Here is a 21,082-nt window from a genome sequence, read left to right on the forward strand (position 1 = left end):
GCAGCATGAGGGAGACATAGCTGTCTACGCCATCCTTACTTTGAGACAGTAGACCTCTGTGCATAGAAAGCATATCTTGAATACATTTGAAAAAAGCCTTTCTTTAAACTTAGCCTAAAATAATTACTATTACACCAAGAGTATGTCATTGGTGAGTACACAATATAACAATTTGGCACACTATTTAAGGAGGCACACCTGCAGGCATGGACGGTGACGATGAGCTGTCTCTCCTGCGAGGCATATGAAAGAGACAACTTCACCTGCCCATTTCCAGATCCAAGGCCAGAGGCAGAACAGGGCAGAGTGCCTGCACTGATCATATCCACCATTTTGGAATCTAGAATCTATTGGAAACAGATTCAGAAAAGGAACAACAAGGGTCAAGGGGTTGTTTAATACTAAACAGAGTTTGTGTGTGTGTGTGTGTGTGTGTGTGTGTGTGTGTGTGTGTGTGCGTGTGTGTGTGTGTGTGTGTGTAGTGCAGACGTGTATACACTCTCACCTTGAGTTCAGTCCTTAGCAGGATCTGACTCTCAGGTAAAGCTCCATCCAGATGGAACCACTGGTCCAGGACCAGCTGTGGCTCTGCAAGCAGCTCTTTGATGGTAACCACCAGAGATCCCATTGGCTGATCCCAACCACTGGACAACTGCAATGTGAGAGGGAGAATGAAAAAGTCAGTCCCGTGCCACTGCTGTTAAATGTGAGATGCAAATCCTTCCAATAAATAAATGCCAATGAATGTCTTGCCTTTACTACAAGCATCTGATGTTTAGGGTCATGGACCAGGAAGTAGAAAGACTCACTCCACTGGGGACTGGTACTGCGGTCACACAGCTTCAGAGAGATGATGAAAAGGTGACAAGGTTAATACAATAATAACTCACCTGTCTGACTGACTATAGTGCAAAATGCATCAAGAGTCTCACTTTGGTTTTGTAGGTTGTTTCACCCAGAACGAGCTCAGCTCCTGCTTTGGGCTCCTTTCCACTTTTCTTCAACTATCAAGGAAGAGCAAGGCATTCGAGTTTTATCATACAGTGAATCATTTTTGATACCTACTGCACAGTTTGTAAATAAAGTGCAGCTGACTTACAGGTAATGAATGTGCTCTCTCTATGTGGAGGAAAAGCAGAGCAGCGGCAGGAACAGCTTTGTTCTGATAAGACTGGAGAGACTGTAGCTCCATTACCTGTGACATGGAGCACAGCGAGTTAGGCCTGGAGATTATTTTGCAGTTTGAAACGTGACTTTACAGCATTACTTTGTTATGGAGACATCAGTACTCCATGTTTAAAGAATGTGAATGTAAAGAATGTAACGCTAATGCTAGTGGGATAGGGCCGTGAGCCTGGGTGAGGACCGACCTGGTCAAGTCTGACTGAATTTGAGAGCGTAGGAACCCATTCCAGTATCATGTGAACGCGCCCAGACTTCACATCATTCAGAGTGTACCACTGAAACAGAGACAAAGTCAGTTAAAGAAGCAGGGCAATGCCTTTTATACTAGGGGGTGACACTGGATACATGCCATGACTTCAGGTCATGATTTACTGACTGACCTGGTCTGTATACTGAGACCTGATGACCCCATTCAGCTTAATACTGAATCTGTGAACATGAAAACAAGAAAGGGTTTAACTTAAATGTCTGACTTCCAGAAACAAAGCTTTCCTATGCTGGCATTAAGGGTATATAACACTATTTGATGAAAACAGAAGAAAAGCAATCAGCTCCTCTGATTACAACAGATCATTTACAGGACAACCGCACTTTTTATCCTGAATTCTGAAGTTACTGACTAAACAATAATGACAAGTACACATGACACACACCTGCCAAGGAAGTCATCAGAATCAAAGTCCTTATCAAATGCTTCAATCTTGATCTCCTGGACGCTGTTCTCACTCAGAACCAGCTGTCAAAAACAAGCAAAACACCATATTTGTAGAAAATACTGTACATGCAGTAAAATACGGACAATGTGCGCTTAAACAGAGAATACTTCATACCTCATACATTTCATTCCACGTTGGGTTGAGATTCTCCTTGATAACATGGCTCTTGAATGTAACTCCCCCTATGTTGATCTTGACGTAGGGGTCACTCTTGCCCTTCACCATGCCCCCCATCAGGTTATCCTTGGCAACCAGATTTTGGGCCTCCAGCAGATGAATCCTCAGCAGCCCCTGCAGGACGAAGACTGTATGTATTAAAATACATCTTACCATACATCATCATACTATGGTATTTATTTCAGTAAGAACCAGATCATCGGGCTTGTGGACTGTGTTTCCAGAAATATTAAAAGTCTTGAACACCAATACTTGGGTGGTTCCCTCGTAAATGGCTCTTTCACTACTAAAATATGACATTATGCCATGTCAGTGGGTTAAAATGCCTTTCCAAGCTGTCTACTTAAATTTGGTGAACTTGTCCTTCTAGCCAGACGTGTACGTTTTATAAATGATACAATGTTAAGCACAAGTTTTATTTTGAGAGTCCTGTCGGGAAATCCCTCTTATAAATTCTAGCTGGCATGATGCAGGTACCTACGCAGATGTTCAGTGGAACACATCTGATCCTCCATAGCAGTAGAGGAAGCTGAAATCTCCCTAGCAGAATTTATATTATCATTTAAAGACTTGAGGAAGTGGTATATTCACAGTGTGGAAAAAGGCTGGGGTTACTCAGAAAACCCACGTGATAGTCTGAGACCCAGCGGCAGCATCAGTTCACGATTCACCATCTACTGATTGGGGACAAAATGATTGGCAGCAAGATATAACTGTTGATGTGATCAACAGTGCTAATCAGAGCATAAACTAAACCCACCTCTTTAGCAAAGTCCCAGCTGGGGAGGGTGTGAGGTGGCAGAACTTCACCAGCTTTGGGGATTTCTGTAACCTCTGCTGGCTGCAGGGTGTCTGCAGGTAGACCAGTCACTGTGGCGTGGGCAAGGTTGTCCAAACCAGTTCTGCACACACACACACATACAGTGTAGAAATTTCAAGATGTTTCTTGTTAGGTTTTCATTCTATTCTTCCAATTTACAGATCATTAAAGAAAAAATTATGGAAAAAATTGTCTTATTTGCTGTGGTGTGGCGCTCACCTGTCTGTTGGTGTTTGCTGCGGTTCAAAGTCACTTTTAACTGGTGTGGGCTGCTCCTCTGCATCTGTTGGTTCCTCCACCAGCTGAGCAAAATTAAATGAAGGTTATGAAGGGTGAAAATAGTAATAATAACTGACAACAATGCCAGCACACCGGTTCAGTTTCTGGGAATGTGCTATGACTCACTGCAGCAGCAGGTAATGTATCAGGTGCAGTTTGAATAGCAGCTGGTTCAGCCGGAGCAGCAACTTCTATAGTGGCCTCAGCATCTTCTTCTGCTGCTTCAGAAGCCGGCTGGCTGGATACTGCTACCAATCTGAAAATACACACCGCTGTTACAAAACACCACAGCCAGACTCCGGACAGGAGTGAACAATGGGAAATAATAGTTTCTTAGCTTTATTTGGCTACAAATATACTTTCAAAGCATGTTCTATTGGAGCATTTTTGCTTTTACATCTCACCTTCCTGTTCCTGCTTTCAGTAACAGGCACGTCACCATTTATCTAATGTTTATATGTGACCAATGTACAGTCTGCAAAGTTTTGATGCGTGTTATCAAATCAGGCACACACTCACTCATCTGTTGGCAGCTCTGAGCTTTTTTCATCCTCACTGGCTGCTTTGAAGGTCTGTTCCACTAAACCGACCTTCTCTTCTTTCTTTGAACCAGTCACAGAGGGCTGTGGAGCTTCAGTCATCCTGGAGCTCAGGATCTGTCGAAAATGCATTTCCAATTTCTTGTTCTGTCTGTCAATACCAAGGGTAATAATCCTCTGCGTTTGTATTCTCTTACCTTGAGTTCAGCCCTCAGTAGGATCTCACTTTCAGGTAAGGCTCCATCCAAAGGCATCCACTGGTCCAGGACCAGCTGTGGTTCAGACAGCAGCTCTCTCACAGGGATTACAAGAGATCCCATTGGCTGGTCCCATGCACTTGACAACTACAGGGATGAGGACACATTTATAATGTCAGGTTGAGATATCGACTTCAATGCTGCTTATGAGTGTTGTGAAACACAGTACAATCACCTTCACTATGAGCATCTCCTCTGTGGGCTCGCGAACCAAGAAGTAGAAAGCCTCATTCCACTGAGGTGATCTGGAACGATCACATACCTTCATATAGAAAACAATGAGGGGTAAGTTGGATATATTAATACATGGTTCTTGTTGCTTTGATAACGTATCAAAAGGTATTTCAAACAGCACGGTGAAAGTAGTAGCATGCATTGCTGTCAAGTGTTGTGTCTATTTCAACACCACCAGTGGGGGGCGCCAAGGTTCAACTTTTTCTAATTATAAACATGACAGCCTCCCATAAAAATCTCCTATAACATTTGAGGCAGTGACCAACACTCTGATATGTTTTCTGGGAAATTATGATGTGGACTTTAACATGACATTTTACTGACTAAACAATTAAGTGATTAATCCAAAAACATTACTTTTAACAATGTGAGCTGACAAAAATATTACTTGGTTTAAGTTTTAAGTCTCATACCTTGGTTTTGTAGGTTGTGTTACCGAAAACAAGCTCGGCCCCTGCCTTGGGCTCCTTTCCACTTTTCTTAAACTGGGCACAGAAACACAAATAACACATAACATTATGTGAATAGTTCGCATTCCCTCTCTGTAATTAAGGCAACAATAAGGACGAGAGCCAAGTCCCCTTTCTTTTGAAAAATAAAGCATTTCCAACAACAGTGATAGTTGCTCAGCCAGAAGCAACTATTTCTCTAAGTCTTCATGTATTTTTTATTCAGTGATTACTTTCACAAACAATATCTTAGATATAGATGTAGATAGATTAGGAAGTAGATGAATAGTGTTCTGATTGTTCCACTTTATGCTGATAGAGGATCTGTTAATCAACATGTGCTTTTCAAGCTGGTGTTTATCTATAGCTCAGAGACACTTACTATAGTATACCAAACTAGAAAATTTGCAATTCCTGAAGAAATTGCAGTGTGAATGCTGCCTGCTGAATAGCTGACGTCACACTGCATTGCTGCCTTTTGTAACTGTAATTCATGGTTTAAGCTTCCCTGATATGAATGTATGTTCTTTTCTTTCCATGGCCACATCACTGCGACGAGCACGATTTTTCCTATGTTTCGATGTATAAATGGTGAGTGTGAGTGACACACGTTGGGCGTGAGAGCGAGATAAAGACAAAACTTTCCGACGATTTTAATGCTCCTCTGCGCTCTGGCGATGACGTCACCCACTCTAGGCAGCGCAATACACACCCATAAAATATGAGAAGGGAAAACGACATAAAACTAAAACTGATATTGTCAATATTGTAAAATCCGTAAAAGATATCAATAAGCTGAATTATGTGGTAAAATAACAGGTGACCTGTTTAAAAGTTGAATGAAGTCTCTAGCTGAGAGTATGAGGAAGCTATAACCTTTCAAAGTGGAGGAAGTTGAGGATGATTTGAACATTCAGCCCATAGACTTCAATGTTAAATGCAAGTTGAAAAAAGCTGAATATTTTCAAAAGTTTAAAAAGGTTGAAATGTTTAAAAGTCACAGTTGAATGTCCTCAACGAGCTGAACATTTTGATGTTTGAATGGTTTCTGTAGCACAAAGTATGAAGCAGTTAAGTGCCAAAAAACGTACGTAAGAAGAAAATGTGTGACTAATAAAGAGGATAAGAACAGTGTGAACGCTTTTCAGCAGCAACACTTCAGACCTGAAGTCCACCCAAAATATGAAATAATATATAATACAAAAAAACAACACAACACAAAAACAAACGAAACAAAACAGGGTCAGTAAGGACATTTGAACACATCGGTTGGGGTGCAGGTATATCTATGTCTATGTCTATATGCTTTAGTCCAAGTTAAAACATGGCGTATCTCCAGGATATAACAAGTTGTTTCAACCTTGCCATTACTTTAAAGGTGTTTTTTTTTTCAGAATCAAATGCAGAAGCAAGTATTTTTTCTCTGTAGCTTGAAGACGTCACTTTCACCATTTTTCTTTTCTTTCTTTTTAACTGATAACTTGATAAAGCAAGTTCAGTCAATCTGACAACATTTACAAGTAGTCAAGATGATGAATGTAAATTTAACCTACAATAAACTAGAATTAAAAATCTAAAACATATCAGAGCACTTTGAGTTAAAGAGAAAATGTAAATTGACATAACTAAAAGGGGCTGTGATGTTTTACAGTGTTCAAACTTAACATTGGTGTCAAACAGTGAGAAAGCAAAAGGCATGAGTTTATCCCAGGTTGGGAGGGATTACACAATCTGAGGGGAGGCTGAACTCGCCTCTGCCTCACTTAGCGCGTTTCCCTGTAATTTAACAGGAAATATGCACATTTAGCTATTTTGATTTTTAAAAATGTTATTATTGGAATCGTACAGAAGTGACATTTATTGCACAGGTCACTTAACAAATATTAATATTTATTTTATTGTATCATTATTTGTTTTTTTACTTTTCATGATGACCGCACGTCCCTGATATGATCCCTTATTAATTCTGCTTCGTTCAACACTTTGACACTTTCGTCTTTGTAACAATCAAATGTGAGAACAGTCATGCTTTCATTCTAAGTTTTTAACAGTGTGCAGGTATATTTGATTTCCACTGTAGTTATGTGTTTTTTCTCAGTTTTCACAATTTCAGCCAATAATTCAACCCTTGATAGAAAACCAGTATTTGATCACACTATGATATGAACAGTGAGACAAGAGCATGAAGGATGATGAACAATGTTCTACAGAAATACAACGATACAGGTACAATTTATCTATTTGTATTTTATTCCAATTATTGTCTATGTGGGAGAAACCGGAGCACCCGGAGAAAACCCGTTACCGTGTGTGTGTGTGTGTGTGTGTGTGTGTGTGTGTGTGAGAGAGAGTGTGTGTGTGTGAGTGTTAGTCCAGGTCCTGGACCTTCTTCTTGCTCTTGTACTTGCGCCGGTGTTTTGGCGTCAGAGCTTTCTTGAAGAGCCTCCAAGTTGAGATGTGCTCCTCTGTTTCCTGGATGTTCTCAGGAGTGTCTGCGTTCTCCGGTGGGGAGGTTGTTGCAGTCAGCTCGCACATCATCTCCACTTCCCTCTCCAGTGCCTGATAGGCATCCTGCTGAGTCTTCAGCTGGGAGGCCAGCTCCAGTTCGGCGCTGGTCTTTTCTTCCAGCTGCTTCTTCACCTCCTTCAGCTCCTCAGCAGTCAGTCTGCAGACCTCCTGCTCAGTGTTCAGCTGGGAGGCCAGCTTGAGTTCGGCGCTGGTCTTCTCTTCCAGCTGCTTGTTCACCTCCTCAAACTGTTCGGCACTCAGTCTGGAGACCTCCTGCTGAGTCTGCAGACTTGAGGCCAGCTCAATTTCGGCGCTGGTCTTCACTTCCAGCTGTCTCTTGACCTCCTTCAGCTCCTCAGCAGTCAGTCTGCAGACCACCTGCTGAGTCTGCAGACTGGTGGCTAGTTCAAGGTTGGAGCTGGTCTTCTCCTCCAGCTGCTTCTTGACCTCCTCGAACTGCTCTATAGTTTTTCTGCAGACCTCGTGCTGAGTCTTCAGCTGGGAGGCCAGTTTGAGTTCGGCACTGGTCTTCTCCTCCAGCTGCTTCTTGACCTCCTTCAGCTCCTCAGCAGTCAGTCTGCAGACCTCCTGCTGAGTCTTCAGCTGGGAGGCCAGTTCGAGTTCGGCACTGGTCTTCTCCTCCAGCTGCTTCTTGACCTCCTCAAACTGCTCAACAGTCTGTGTCTGCAGACTAGATGCAGGCTTGAGTTCGGAGCTGGTCTTCTCATCCAGCTGCTTCTTTACATCCTCAAGCTGAGCCGTCAGTCTGCGGACCTCTTTCTGGTCATTTTTCAGCCCCTCCATCACTTTGCCAAGGGAGATGTTTTTGGCTGTCAGCTCTAAAATCAGGCTGATGTCCTTGTTGATTCTCTCCCTAAAAAGTTGCAGGACTTCTACAAGTGTTTGTTTGAAGGAGCCAGCCTTCTTTCTTTCACCCAGGACCCGGGCTTCCAGATCCCTAATAAGATCCGGGTTGCCACTGTTGTTTGACTGGTCCTGGGGCTCGGCTGTGGAGGAGAGACTCTTGATTTCTTCTTTCAGCATCTCCACCTCATTTTCTCGCCTGCATCTCCAGTTGCGCTCCTCTTGTAATTTCCTCTCTGCCTCCTGGAGCCTAGACTTGAAGATGTCCAAATCACCTTCTGCCTTGAACCTCTTCTGTCTTTCTTGATGCAGCTGCTGGTGTAGAGATGGCTGCCCCCTCGGCTCGTTTTGAGGCGGCTGCCCCCTCGGCTCGTTTTGAGGCGGCTGCCTCCTCGGCTCGTTTTGAGGCGGCTGCCCCCTCGGCTCGTTTTGACATGGCTGCCTCCTCGGCTTGTTTTGAGTCGGCTGCCACGTCCGGCTGCGAATGGGATGGTTGATTCCTTCCATTGATGTTCTCTGTAGACTAACTGTCTTGAAGAACTGGCTGAAATCACTATCCAAAATCGCTAACCAAAATCGCTATCTAAAATCGCTTTCCCAAAATCGCTGTGTATCTGTTCTCTGATCGCTGTGTGTATCTGTGAGTATGAAACTGGTGAGTTTTCAAACTTGTACCTTATATATACTCAAACTGAGGATCAACATTCTAAATGTCTTTGATGTGTCATCAGAGCATTTTAGAATGTTGATGCGTCAGAACCATTTTGAATGTTGACGTGTCATCGTATTTATTTACAAGTTTCAACAAAATGGCCGCCCCAACATCAAACCACGCCCCCAGGAAGTGCTCAAGGATTTGATGCCAATTGTACATAGTAGCCAGAGATGTCTGTAAATCAGTCTATAAATGTTTTTTAGCGTCGCAAACTGTGAAATCACTCGTTTGGCCATCGGACTTTGATCCAGTCAACAGCATCACTGAATTTTATTCTTTGAAATAGAAAAATTGCAATTCCTGAAGAAATTGCAGTGTGAATGCTGCCCCCTGCTGTCTTGCTGCTGCTGTACTGCCGCCACGCGCTGCTGCTGCTTTACATGCTGAATGGCAGCTCTGCTGCCACCTGGTGGCTCACAGGTTTTTATTAAGCTGCTGCTTCTGTTTGACCCGTTTGTAACAGTACTGAAGAAAGCGGCGATGACGCCACCACATACACACTCATGTAAAATGAGAAAAAGGAGGGAATAAAATTAAAGCTGTGATTTAGAGCTGAACCAACACCACCATGAGCAGCAGAAGACTCTGCTGAACACGAAAATGTGTTATTTGTTTGGATAAAGTTGAAAAATTACCTTGATTTCACAGTTTTAAAATTCCAAACTTTGGGTTTGGTCACAGATTTCAGAGCTGAAATAACATTAGAGTCAATGAGGGTTGAGGGTTGAGTTGAAGTTGTGTCCTGGTGCTTTGGGGCCGTGGCACCAAAAACGGTCCAGCAGCTGAAATGCTTACATGGTCTTAAACTAGTCATGTTTATCTACATTTTATCTATCTTGTGAAATGAGCGCTTGCTAGCAGGTAAAAGAAGTTTTTCTCTCTCCCTCCCTCCTCTGTCATTTTAACATGGCAGTCAATGAGCCGTTCGGTCGGTGCTCCCGTCGCTCCGAGGCTCGTGGGATGCGCTGCGTGTTCTGAGCCACATGACTGCGTGTCCAAAGACTTAAGCTACATTTTGAGTGATAATAAACTGTGACTGTGGGCGAAACGGTTCGGACACAGCAGGGAGTTAAAGTCAAAAGCTTCATGTGATTTTTCCACTCCTCCACGCTCTAGCGATGACGTCACCGCTTTAGCGCGAATGGAAATTCCGACGATTCTCCCCATTCACCTCCATGGACTCATAACGCACCACAAGCAAAAATTTCATACTGAATATTATGGAAACTATGAATGAGAAAAGTCATAGCACTCGATTACCGATTGGGCTGCACATTTAGCAGTTTGAATGACGTTCATACCTTGAACGGTGTGGGAGGAGAAGAACATCAGTAGAAGAACATATAGTGTGAATGCTCTGGAGCATTCACACTAATTACAAGGACTCACAGGCAATGAGTGTGCTCTGTCCAGATAAACAAAGAGCAGAGCTGCAGAGGGAACAGCCTTGTTCTGGTAGGATTGGAGTGACTGCATCTGCATCACCTGCAGCAGAGGATCAGATTAAAAAAACATTACAGTGACTCAGCACTGATGTACACAGTGCACTGAGCAAAGGCTAATATTTGGAAAAGTGTAGACGATGAGGTTTATAAATACATGCATGAAAAAGAGAGGAAACATAAACAAATAATAAAAAATGCACTAACTTGGTCCAGGGTGTCATTATGGGACACTGCTGATACCCACTCCAGTATGAGACGAACACGTCCAGACTTCACGTCATTTAGGGTGTACCACTGAAACAGAGAGGTACATTTACTGATTAAAGCCTATGATAACACAGCAGCAATAACTAAGATACAACAAGCAATTACTAACCTGGTCTATGTACTGGGAGCTAATGATGTCTGCCACACTGATTTTGAACCTGTGCACAAAGAAAAAAAGTTCAAGCAAAGCCCAGCCCTTAAAATGCTCTAAAACATTTCAATCTACATTATATATGTTTTTTAATGCTGTACAATGTTTCCCTAGGTCATGTTCATAAACACAGGAGAAAAAAAGCTCCCAGCCTCCATAGTCCATAGCTGGACTCCTAGAAAAACTGCTCCTTACCTGCCCAGGAAGTCATCTTTGTCCATGTCTTTATCATACAGCTCTACTTGCACCGCTTGTCCTGACTGAGGCCTCAGCACCACCTAAGGAAACACAGATCGTTTAAATTAGTTGTCTTTTTTAAAAGGGGTAGTAACGTGAAGTCATCATTGTCAATTATCATCATTATCATATTATTGTCATTTGAAATCATGGTGGGAGCAAATGTAATTCTCCTGTCCTTTACGCACCTCATACATCTCATTCCAGACTGGGTTGAGATTCTCCTTGACCACATTACTCTTAAATGCAAACTCTCCAACACTGATCTTGGCATAGGGGTCACTCTTGCCTTTGACCATTCCGCCCATCATGTTATCTTTGGCAACCAGGCTCTCTGCCTCCAAGAGGGTGATTCTCAGCAGCCCCTGCAGGAAAGGATCCCTTAACTTTATACTGATAGGTTTTTTTTGTTAAATGTGATTGTGCCATTCCCTGCTGCATGCATCTGCGACCATAGATTACTATTTCTGTGATGTTACCTCACGGGCAAAGCTGAGGTCTGGAGAAGTATGAGGAGGTTGTGCTACGGCAGGGCTCGGTGATTCTTCCACTTTCTCTTCAGTCACATCAGCTGTTGTTTCCTGTATGTCAACATCTTCATGTGAGGTCACTGAAGAGACAATGGTCTCCACAGGAGGAGCGTCCACTGAACTTGACCTAAAAACACAAAAAGTAGCAATAAATCCAGGAAAGAGACAAAAGGCAAACAGTAAAGTAATGACAGAATTTTTTGGATGAACTATCTCACCTCAGCACTGTGTCTGTCTCCTGTTTTGGCTGAGCAGGGGAAGGACCTGATGCTGAAGTGGCCTTAGCCTTATCAGTGGCACCCAGACATTTGGTGGGAATCAGCATCTGCAGTTTGGAAAAAGATGAATAATAAAGAAACAATGAAGATATATCACACATAGTTACAGAGTAAAAGAAAAATACATACATAGATGTACAGACAGAGACAAAGATGTATAGGCAGAGAGAGAAACAAAGAGACAGAAGAAACTCAGAAAAATAAACTTAAAAGGACATACACTAGAAAATGACAGAGCAACAGAATTCTCCCACCTTGAGTTCAGCCCTCAGAAGAACCTGACTCTCAGGTGAGGCCCCATCCAGATGGAACCACTGGTCCAGGACCAGCTCTTCTTCTGAGAGAAGCTCTCTGACAGGAACCACCAGGGAACCAATGGGCAAGGTCCAGCTGTGGGAGAGCTGAGTAAACACATTTCGAGGTGTTAGCATAGAGATATGTACAGTATATGACACATATACATGTCTGTTCCACGTTGATTACACACTGAAGCCAGCGTACCTTAATAACAACAATATCTTCTCTAGGGTCTCGCACCAGGAAGCAGAATGCCTCATTCCAGTGAGGCGATGTGGTACGATCACACACCTTCAGAGAAGAGTGAGTTCATACAAGTTACAGATATCAGCTTACTGCTACGATGTTACAATAAGTGCTAAAGAAAGTGCCTTAAAACATTCTACTATCAATTCTGAAAGAAATTTGAGGTCTTACTGTAGTTTTGCGGGACATTTTTTCCAGAGAAATCTCTGCTCCCACTTTTGGCTCCTTGCCACTCTTCTTAACCTGTAGGGAGACAAATAAGCAATAATAATAAAAGCAAAGGTATTTTAACTACCAACTGCTTATCCTGACATTATCCTTCACATCAGTGATCAAACACTCACTGGTAAGCCATCTGCTTGCTCGATATAGACAAACAGTAGGCCTGCTGAGGGAACCGCCTTGTTTTGGTAAGACTGTCTGGAATACAACTGAAGAACCTGAGGACACAGGAAAGAACTGTTAAGTATGAATCAAGCTTATCAGCGAAGGTTTATTGATCCATGATTTATCTGGGAATACCCACCTGGTCCAACCGGTCTGACTCTGAGGCTGTTGGAACCCATTCCAGTACCAGGTGAACCCGACCAGACTTCACATCACTGAGAGTGTACCACTGAGAGAAGAAATGGAATCGTTTTAACACAGGAACTGCTGGGTAACAGTGTTTCTGTGATGGTGTTAAACCGTCAACTGCTTTTGCTGGTGATTGTTCTCTCTCATCTGTTTCTTTCTTAAAATGTTCTTGTGAAATGAATACATGCAATCGAAGGCCAAAAGAATCAAAAACAGCAGTCCTTCCAGGGGCCAAGTAATCAGCCTGGTTTAAACATGCGTGTGTTCCAATGTGCAACACACTCCGAACAGACACAGCGCAATTTCATATTCGATCCAAAAACTGCTGAAGCAGTGGGCAAGACATCAAAAATATGTTAATGGATTGTCTTAAAGTGACATGGGGATCTGCGCACCCGGTGCAACATGCAACATTGTATTTGGCAAGGAAGATCCCACCTGATCAGTGTACTGAGAATCAATGATGTCCTTCAGACTGATCTTCAGCCTGTATGTCGGGATATGTGAAATTAGAACCTATGTTTAATGAATCATTTGTCTCATTTGATAACTGAATTATTTATAGCTATTGTACCTGCCCATGAAATCATCCTTCATGTCCATGTCTTTATCAAACACCTCCACGTGCAGATCCTGGCCAGGTAGCTGGGTAAGAATCACCTGAGGGGTGGTTGCAAATTAACATCAGCCACTTCTATGAATTTCACTACAACACAAGCTGTGTTCTTTAATAAATAACCATATTTACCTCATACATCTCATTCCACGTGGGGTTAAGATTACTCTTGATAACCAAACTCGTGAATGTTTCGCCACCGATGTTGATCTTGACATAGGGGTCACTCTTGCCTTTTACCAAGCCCCCCATCAGGTTATCTTTCGGAACAAGATTCTGTCCTGCCAACAGGTGAATTCTGAGCAGTCCCTGAAAAAAAACAAAAAAAACCCACATACATTAGAATAAGTTAGTGTCATACAAAGTCATACAAAGTCATAATTGCGCTGTCCTCCATTACCTCTGTGGCAAAGCTAGGGTGAGGGGAGGTCTGCTGGGGCAGCTGTTTGGAGAGTCCAGCCTCAAGGTTAGATGACACATCAGATGGAATCTGTTCCTCATCTAACCACAGGACCTGCATCATGACAGAGAATGAGGCTAAATAAAATGTGACTAAAATCCTGTCTGGCCTCATTAGATTTCAATAGGGGCACCGATATACATTAGCAAAACATTTGGTCTCCTAGATTGTGCTTGTTTTATTTGTTTTTTTGTGTATTCATTGGTCATTAACTGGTGTACTGTAGCGCATGATTAGTGAATGGGTCTTGTTGCCATTTACCCTGAGAACTGAGTTGATATAGATGCGACTGGCAGATCCAGAGTTGTCCAACTGGAACCACTGGTCCAGACAGAGATTGGAATTGGACAGCAGACGGGACAAAGGGATGGTCAGGCTGCCCAGTGTCTGCACACGGTCAGCGTCCTTCACCTGGTTCATTTAACATGAAGGAAAGCCAAAATAAGACCACAACATGTTTGTCTCCTCAGAATATCGAAAACAAAATTTACTGCAAAATAGCAAATCTTATGAGCAGTTACCTGAATGTCTATGTCCTGCTTGCGAGGATCCTGGATGAAGAAGGTAAAAGCTTCCTCCCACTCTGGGTTAATGGTTGTGTAACAAGTCTAAAGGAATAATAAATGGTATGCATATAAAACAGAAAGAAATGAAACACAATCTAAAGCATTATAAGGGACTTTCCCAGTAGATGTACCTTGCTCTCTCTAGTGATGTCCTGCACGGACAGCTGTACCATGGGATTGGGCTCTTTATTTCCCTTCTTCATCTAAAAGATACGCAGTTACAGACAAATATGAATACGCTGTAAGTCATGTGAACAACAACATTCGGTAAGCAAGAGCAGAGCAATAAATAGACTTATCTACCATTGTGACAACATGTGGTCGATGTGAATAATAATGTGTATAAGGCTACCATAGCAACAACACAAATAACAGACAGGAAGCAGCAGACCACATTGGCATAATCAGGAAGTATAAATCTGCATTGAGAGAAACCACAAAGACGATGTAACAGTAGAATGGGCACAGTAGTAAATGTGTGTTTAACAGCCTTGGATAAAGTTAGCCACAGTCATTCACACTATGACGGACTGCAGAAGGTTAGAGGCAGAGGCAACAACTATGTGGAATGTCAGACAGGTGGCAGTTACAGCTCTGACTCAGTTTAAACACACGCAGGAAGCAGCTGTGAGCCGAGCACGAATGTGGGCACAGAGGGTAAAGGTCTTTGACTCACAGGAAGTGCCTCAGCCTTGTCCAGGTATACAACCAAGATGGCTGAAGAAGGTGGATCACCAGCCTTACTAGTGATGCTTTCATTCCTCTTCAGGATCTGGGGTAGAAGATGTAGAAGAGTATTTTGAATGGCATACACTACAATCACGTTAGAATAAAGTATCGGTGGAAATGAGTGAATCAAACCTGCTCTAGTCGATCAGTGGTAGGCAGCAAGGCCAACCACTCCAGTCTGAAATGAACCCGTCCAGACGGAGCGTCTTTCAAAGTGAACCACTGGGACGAGAGACAAAGGCATACATTAACCGTTCAAAGATTAAAACATTACTTATACAAATTGTGACTGAGATGATAACCGCTTTTTACTTACATCGTCGACAACTATAGATTTCTTCACAATGCCCAAATCCAATTTGGTCCTATATGGAGGAGGAGAGTCAGACAGCAAATGTTATAACTTTAAGAGGTCAATTGTCTGCTTCAGAAAACAGGTAGAGTACTTTTTCTGACTGATCATGAACAGTGACAGGTGAAAGGTGACAATGCGAGATTTAACATAGGTACACAAGAGACACGAACTATGCATATGTACCTGCCCAGGAAATCATCCTGGTCTGGGTCTTTGTCATATACCTCCACTTCCAACTCTTGACCTGGCACTTCATGGACTATGACCTGATGTACCAGACACACACAAGGACATGAAGACTGACAGGGGGAGCTGTGGCCTCATGTGACCATGAGTGAAAATGAACATTCGCAGCACTGTAACAGTCAGATCCCTCAAATACAAGACAACGTGAGATGATATATGATTGAGCCTTCAAACACTGGCATATGCAGAGTGAGGATGACACAACTTTCCATAAAGTTCTCAATTTTTCTTACTTCGTACATCTCTTCCCACTTAGGAGAGTCTGTGTTGTCAATGTGTTGGGAGGTGAAGGCCTGAGGGCCAACCCTTAATATGGCATAGGGGTCAGACAAGCCAGCCATAACCCCTTTCACGTAGCTGTCCTTGGCTGCCAGACTCTGTGCCTCCCGTAGGTGGATGCGCACCACTCCCTAAGAAAGAAAGAGTGGGACAAAGATGTATTAGACTGATGCTGACTGAAATGTAAAAATTTATGAGAGTCTGGCTCAATCGGTAGGTGCATATTCAGGCTTTACCCTGGGCAAAGGAGAGCGTAGTTGTGCCACATGCAGGCCTGGAACCAGTGGGACAACCAGACGGTTGGGCAGCACCAAGAAGGAGGCAATGGCATCCATAATCATGCTGTCAGACATGACACTGGGACAAAGTAGAAAAGGCATATCAATGGACATGCACTGCTGTATTGCCTGTATTGTTTACTATTCAATGTGTAATAAAACCCAAACAATAATAAATCATTGTGAGGCTTTGCTTATTATAAGGTTGTGGCTATTACTGGTGCGTAAACCACATCAAAGGTAATTTCTGCATGACTCACTTCAGTCCAGGGATGTCCAACAAATTAGTCAGGCCAGTCCAATTGATGTCTAGTTTCTGGGAAGAGAAAAGGCAGAGGAGTGTGCTGAATGTAACAAATCAATCAGGATTGAAGAGAAATCAATAGCATGAAAAGCATACAAGACTATTCTGCGATACGTGATCATCACAGGGGCAACAAGAAAAGGACAAACAGAGGTCAGTGTGGATGGACGTACAGGCCGCCGGATGAAAAACATGGTGACCGCTCCCACTATGGGCACATCTCCAATCAGAGGCTCCAGAATCACCCGCATCATCCCATGTAACTAAAGACAGACAAGCAGAAAGGATGTTTGGAAATACCACGGATGTGCTTACACAGTGGCTAACTGTGAGCATATGTCAATTATCCTTTTAGCTAGGCGACATCTTTGCATTAATGACATGTTACCCTGTAATTCAGTCAAATCATACTTTTAATCTTGAAAAGCTGACAGACCTGTATTCCTTTGACTCCGGCTTTGCAGATGCAATCAACGTTGATCTCTACATTTCCAACATAGCTGTGGACACAAGAGCAAATATGTCATCTAGGATAATGCCTTCTAAAAGCTACAAGACAGAGGTGACAGTGACTTGCAAATCCAAAGAGCAATGGATAAACATTCACCTGATATACAGATCTAGCAGGACTTGTCCTTTGTCATTCTCTGTGTGTGCCTTAATCCCTACAACCTTCATGGCCTGAAGCAAACAGAGGGCACATTTGTTAACACTATATAGGATACAAAGATATTTAATTATCATTAAACAATCCAGGGTTATACAATTAAGTTTTAACTCCGTCATTCCACATACAGAACACATAATTCACATAAAAATAGAAATAAAAAAGTACAATATATGCTGTTAATTGTAAACATACATATATGTATACACCAAGGAAATAATTCATTAGACATGCATCTTCTGTTTGAATCTTCAGGGCAGTGTCATATTACAGGTAAACTATCACTGGCATCACCTTGTCTCCCATGTCCACTTTTGTGAAGCTGAAGGTTTTGAGGTGGGTGCTTGAGGCTCGGATGGACGGAGCAATGGTTTCCACCAGCAGCTTCTCAAGATATTGGCCGACAAAGGGCCACACCTGCTGCAGCACCTAGGCACGCCAACAATGACATGGTTAGAAGCTGTTTTTAATAGTGAGACACCTGCCATAATATATAATATACATCCCTGCAACTAGAGACTACTCCGTTAAGTAAACTTAGTCACTTTAGCCACATAATAACAAAACTGTGTCAAATGCCTTGGCTTCCATAAGCAATAATTGTAGACTGACAGAGACAGCTGCAGCCAGTTGAGTCTCCTCAGCTGTTTGTCATCTACTTTGAGTCCTTACACATTCCACAATGAATCTTGTGCTCTACGTGTACTCACTTTTTACAAAACATTACTGTTGCTATATAAAAATGTTAAGTCTTTATTCCTACAGGGAAAGACCCAAAAGCAGAGGCACTGTTTGGTTGTGTGACTGAGGGAAAAAAAAAGCCCCAGAGTTGGTTACAGTCTGGCATAAATGGAGAGTGAGTCATCGACCGCCTGCTACTGAAGGGTGAAGCCAGAACAACGAGGGAATCTGCTGACCTCCCCTCCAGTATCAAGTCTCAAACCTCTGCTTTGTCTGCCTCTTTACTGCTTAAATCTCGTGGTCTTGTTAGCATGAATACTTTCATTTCTGTATGTCTAGAATTAATAGAGACGATTTCTCTGGGCTAGAAGAGCAGAGGGGGGTGGGGGGGGACAATGGCTGCAGTTTTATTTAGTTTGAGGGGCTGGACAGCGCCGCCCCCTTCCTGTGAGCGAACCAGTGATGAAATGGAAAGGTTGAGAGGGTTTGCCTGGCACAGGGCCTGCTCTCTGCAGTACAGACACAGTGGCTACACTAATGGGGGTGTGGCCTTCTTTCTGGAACATGGCAGCAACCGCAGCAGTGCTACCATCTATCAGCTAGCATCAGCTTATTAGCATAGCACGCTCTTCTAAGTGTCAATCAGCACAACAGCTGGGTGACTGAACAGACAGACGTGTGTTTGCTGTGGGCTGAACAGAGGAGGAAAACCAGTGTCTCTGTGTAAAGTCACGTGGTGAAGAGGTGAAGCAGAATTGGAAATCTTTTATTAGTTTACCTTATTCAGCCACTCAACCTTCTCAACATCTGGGAAGTTGACCTGAAGGAAAGGAAAAACAATGAGGGCACATACTTGATGATCATAGAGCCCGATAAACAACAGGACAGGGAAGTGATTCAACTACAGCCATTTAAGGTCTGGAAATGTCATCAATAGCACTGCTGATATCACCCCAGAGCTTTTTTGCACCAAGTTTTTACACTGAGCAAATATTTCCAAACGAAGGAAGGAAAGCAGGTGGGTGCAGCGGCTGTCAATTCAAGGATCACTTTGAATGATATAGCTGGCTGCTATGTGGTTTATCTTTACATGTGACAATAATTTGGCAATATTTTTGCTGGAATTTAACTACTGATTTATATTACTAACGCATTATTTGTTATGCATACTGGAGAGTAATATGCAGCTGCTATGCTTCGACTCTAATGAATAGCGTGCATCCTCTGTGGTTATGCAAGCAATCACTGAAATCACCCACTGAAAAAAAGGATCTACAGGAACTTCATTTTGGGTGTGGCTAGATGTCCTGTGTCAAAACATGCCCATGTGGGTTTCAGCACTGCCATTTTGGGTACATATACTCTCAGGATGCATGGCATTGCAAATCAAGATATATCATACTTTATTATACATTGTCCTGCACTTTGAGTTAAAACTGCACAAAGGATCAGAGGGTTGTAGTGTTGTTGTTGTTGTATTGCTCTCAGAATTGCCCCATTAGGCTTCCAAACATGTTTAGTCTTGAAATGCACACACACACACACACACACAGTAAAGTTGGCAACCGTCTCTGCAGAACTAATGTGGGAACGGAGTTTTGCAAATAACAGACAGGGACTTTAAAAGTCTTTAAAAGACCTCTCACTGCATATGAGGTAGTGATTTGAATGGGCAACAATACCCTGCTACAGATCTACACATAAGATTTCAGACAAAATCCAAAAAAACAAATGAAAGACTTGATGCCATATCAACAGTAAGGCAGGTTTACTGACAACAAACTCTTCGTCACAGACTTTCAGCCCCTGCAGGGATGTTATGATTTGGGGTTCAGGTCTAGGTTTTGGCCCACTATAGGTAACGTTGGCTCACTTAAAGTCAAAGTGGGTTCAGGAAGGATTATAGAGAAGTGGGTTTTGATGGCAGAAGACACACACGGACTCTTGCGGGGCCATTTCTTACCCATGCAGGAAGTTCTCGCTTAATTTTGGACACTTTCCTGGACGTGTACTCCTCTTCGTTGTTGAGAAACTGAATGGCGGACCGCAGACGTGCCTCCTTGGCTTCTCGGGCATGTTTCCATCCCGTGTAGACCATCATCCCGAACACCAACAGACTGGTACTGACCCGGTAGTAGCCGGCCAGGTAGACGGGCAGCAGGGCTCCCAGACATTTCCCAAACGTCCACAGCACCGCGACCGCGCTTATCCCTTTGGCTTGGGGAGCTACTGCCTCCGCGGGGCACAGCGCCTTCTTCTCGGCGTCGCTGGTGCTCGGACTCACGGCGCCCTTGGGTTCACTCGGCTCGGATTTATCACTCTGCTCGGATTTATCACTCTGCATACTGGTATCCTCTGAAATACTCGCTAATATGTCACCGATAAATAAAATGTAAAAAGTAATAGTGTGTAAAAGCACCTAAAGGTTACTCTAACGCTTCATTTCTAACGCCTGCTAGCTAACTAACGCACCGCCGCTCGTCGCTTGTACTCCCGCACCTTTGCTAGTTCGTCTCTCGTCCGTGTCGCATCTTCTTTTACGGGTGTTAAAACAGGTTTGTTGTGGTTACATTGGAGGTTTACTGAGAAAGAAAGTCTTGAAGAAGTGGCCGTCTACAAGTTCAGCCCCTCACCGAGTCCCGTTATCTGGATGAAAACACGCCCACCGGCCGGAGCGGAAGAAAAACGCATCGTTGACTCTTTCGCTGCTGCGGCAAGACGCTCATCAAATCTGTGGCAATTACCGTCATTACTGCAGCATTATACTGCTGAAAACCGACATTTCCCACAGCATTAAAGTACGTGAAGTATCCAAATATATCTGTTTCTGTCTTAATGAGGCGCAGAATGAGCTGGATTTCAAAATAAAGTTAATATTGTGAAACACACATAGGGCCACCGCTTCGTGTTAAATCGTTAATCTACCAGCAATTCTGAACAATTGTTTCTGCTGCTCCTGTTTGTTTTAAAAAGAGCAGACTGGGCAGACTCCCCAATCCCTAAATCCGGTGTGAGCGCACAACCCTGGGCCATGAGTCCCAGAGCTTATGGTGCACCAACACCACATGTGCTCCTCTTGTTTGGAGAGCCACACGGATGTGAGGCTACTGGAGGAGCAGAGGTAATTATAA

At 43.2% G+C, this 21,082-nt stretch overlaps 1 protein-coding gene across 1 annotated transcript in view; it reads right to left on the bottom strand.

Annotated features, from left to right (window-relative positions):
- esyt1b (extended synaptotagmin-like protein 1b) overlaps positions 1-20,295 on the bottom strand; it is a 22,751-nt gene extending 2,456 nt beyond the window's left edge. Inside the window, exons 1-49 of the mRNA XM_070836817.1 lie at positions 19,915-20,295; positions 18,730-18,771; positions 17,565-17,699; positions 17,211-17,284; positions 17,040-17,103; positions 16,777-16,866; positions 16,560-16,615; positions 16,258-16,378; positions 15,976-16,152; positions 15,680-15,762; positions 15,458-15,506; positions 15,274-15,363; positions 15,089-15,184; positions 14,544-14,615; positions 14,368-14,454; positions 14,108-14,257; positions 13,787-13,900; positions 13,519-13,695; positions 13,345-13,430; positions 13,209-13,257; positions 12,721-12,810; positions 12,539-12,634; positions 12,366-12,437; positions 12,153-12,239; positions 11,906-12,052; positions 11,592-11,698; positions 11,323-11,500; positions 11,032-11,208; positions 10,802-10,884; positions 10,565-10,613; positions 10,393-10,482; positions 10,133-10,228; positions 4,621-4,692; positions 4,149-4,235; positions 3,914-4,060; positions 3,697-3,833; positions 3,304-3,433; positions 3,118-3,200; positions 2,839-2,980; positions 2,016-2,192; positions 1,839-1,921; positions 1,566-1,614; positions 1,371-1,460; positions 1,100-1,195; positions 933-1,004; positions 754-840; positions 506-652; positions 199-347; positions 1-56 (exon numbers count right to left, since the gene is read on the bottom strand). The exon at positions 1-56 is cut by the window's left edge and continues 76 nt beyond it. Coding sequence (XP_070692918.1) covers positions 1-56; positions 199-347; positions 506-652; positions 754-840; positions 933-1,004; positions 1,100-1,195; positions 1,371-1,460; positions 1,566-1,614; positions 1,839-1,921; positions 2,016-2,192; positions 2,839-2,980; positions 3,118-3,200; positions 3,304-3,433; positions 3,697-3,833; positions 3,914-4,060; positions 4,149-4,235; positions 4,621-4,692; positions 10,133-10,228; positions 10,393-10,482; positions 10,565-10,613; positions 10,802-10,884; positions 11,032-11,208; positions 11,323-11,500; positions 11,592-11,698; positions 11,906-12,052; positions 12,153-12,239; positions 12,366-12,437; positions 12,539-12,634; positions 12,721-12,810; positions 13,209-13,257; positions 13,345-13,430; positions 13,519-13,695; positions 13,787-13,900; positions 14,108-14,257; positions 14,368-14,454; positions 14,544-14,615; positions 15,089-15,184; positions 15,274-15,363; positions 15,458-15,506; positions 15,680-15,762; positions 15,976-16,152; positions 16,258-16,378; positions 16,560-16,615; positions 16,777-16,866; positions 17,040-17,103; positions 17,211-17,284; positions 17,565-17,699; positions 18,730-18,771; positions 19,915-20,295 — 5,269 coding nt within the window. The remainder of the gene's footprint in view (positions 57-198; positions 348-505; positions 653-753; positions 841-932; positions 1,005-1,099; positions 1,196-1,370; positions 1,461-1,565; positions 1,615-1,838; positions 1,922-2,015; positions 2,193-2,838; positions 2,981-3,117; positions 3,201-3,303; positions 3,434-3,696; positions 3,834-3,913; positions 4,061-4,148; positions 4,236-4,620; positions 4,693-10,132; positions 10,229-10,392; positions 10,483-10,564; positions 10,614-10,801; positions 10,885-11,031; positions 11,209-11,322; positions 11,501-11,591; positions 11,699-11,905; positions 12,053-12,152; positions 12,240-12,365; positions 12,438-12,538; positions 12,635-12,720; positions 12,811-13,208; positions 13,258-13,344; positions 13,431-13,518; positions 13,696-13,786; positions 13,901-14,107; positions 14,258-14,367; positions 14,455-14,543; positions 14,616-15,088; positions 15,185-15,273; positions 15,364-15,457; positions 15,507-15,679; positions 15,763-15,975; positions 16,153-16,257; positions 16,379-16,559; positions 16,616-16,776; positions 16,867-17,039; positions 17,104-17,210; positions 17,285-17,564; positions 17,700-18,729; positions 18,772-19,914) is intronic.
- Between the last annotated feature and the right edge of the window lie 787 nt (positions 20,296-21,082).

This window comes from Pempheris klunzingeri, chromosome 2, assembly GCF_042242105.1.
Source record: "Pempheris klunzingeri isolate RE-2024b chromosome 2, fPemKlu1.hap1, whole genome shotgun sequence".
In the NCBI taxonomy this organism is placed as follows: Eukaryota; Metazoa; Chordata; class Actinopteri; order Acropomatiformes; family Pempheridae; genus Pempheris; species Pempheris klunzingeri.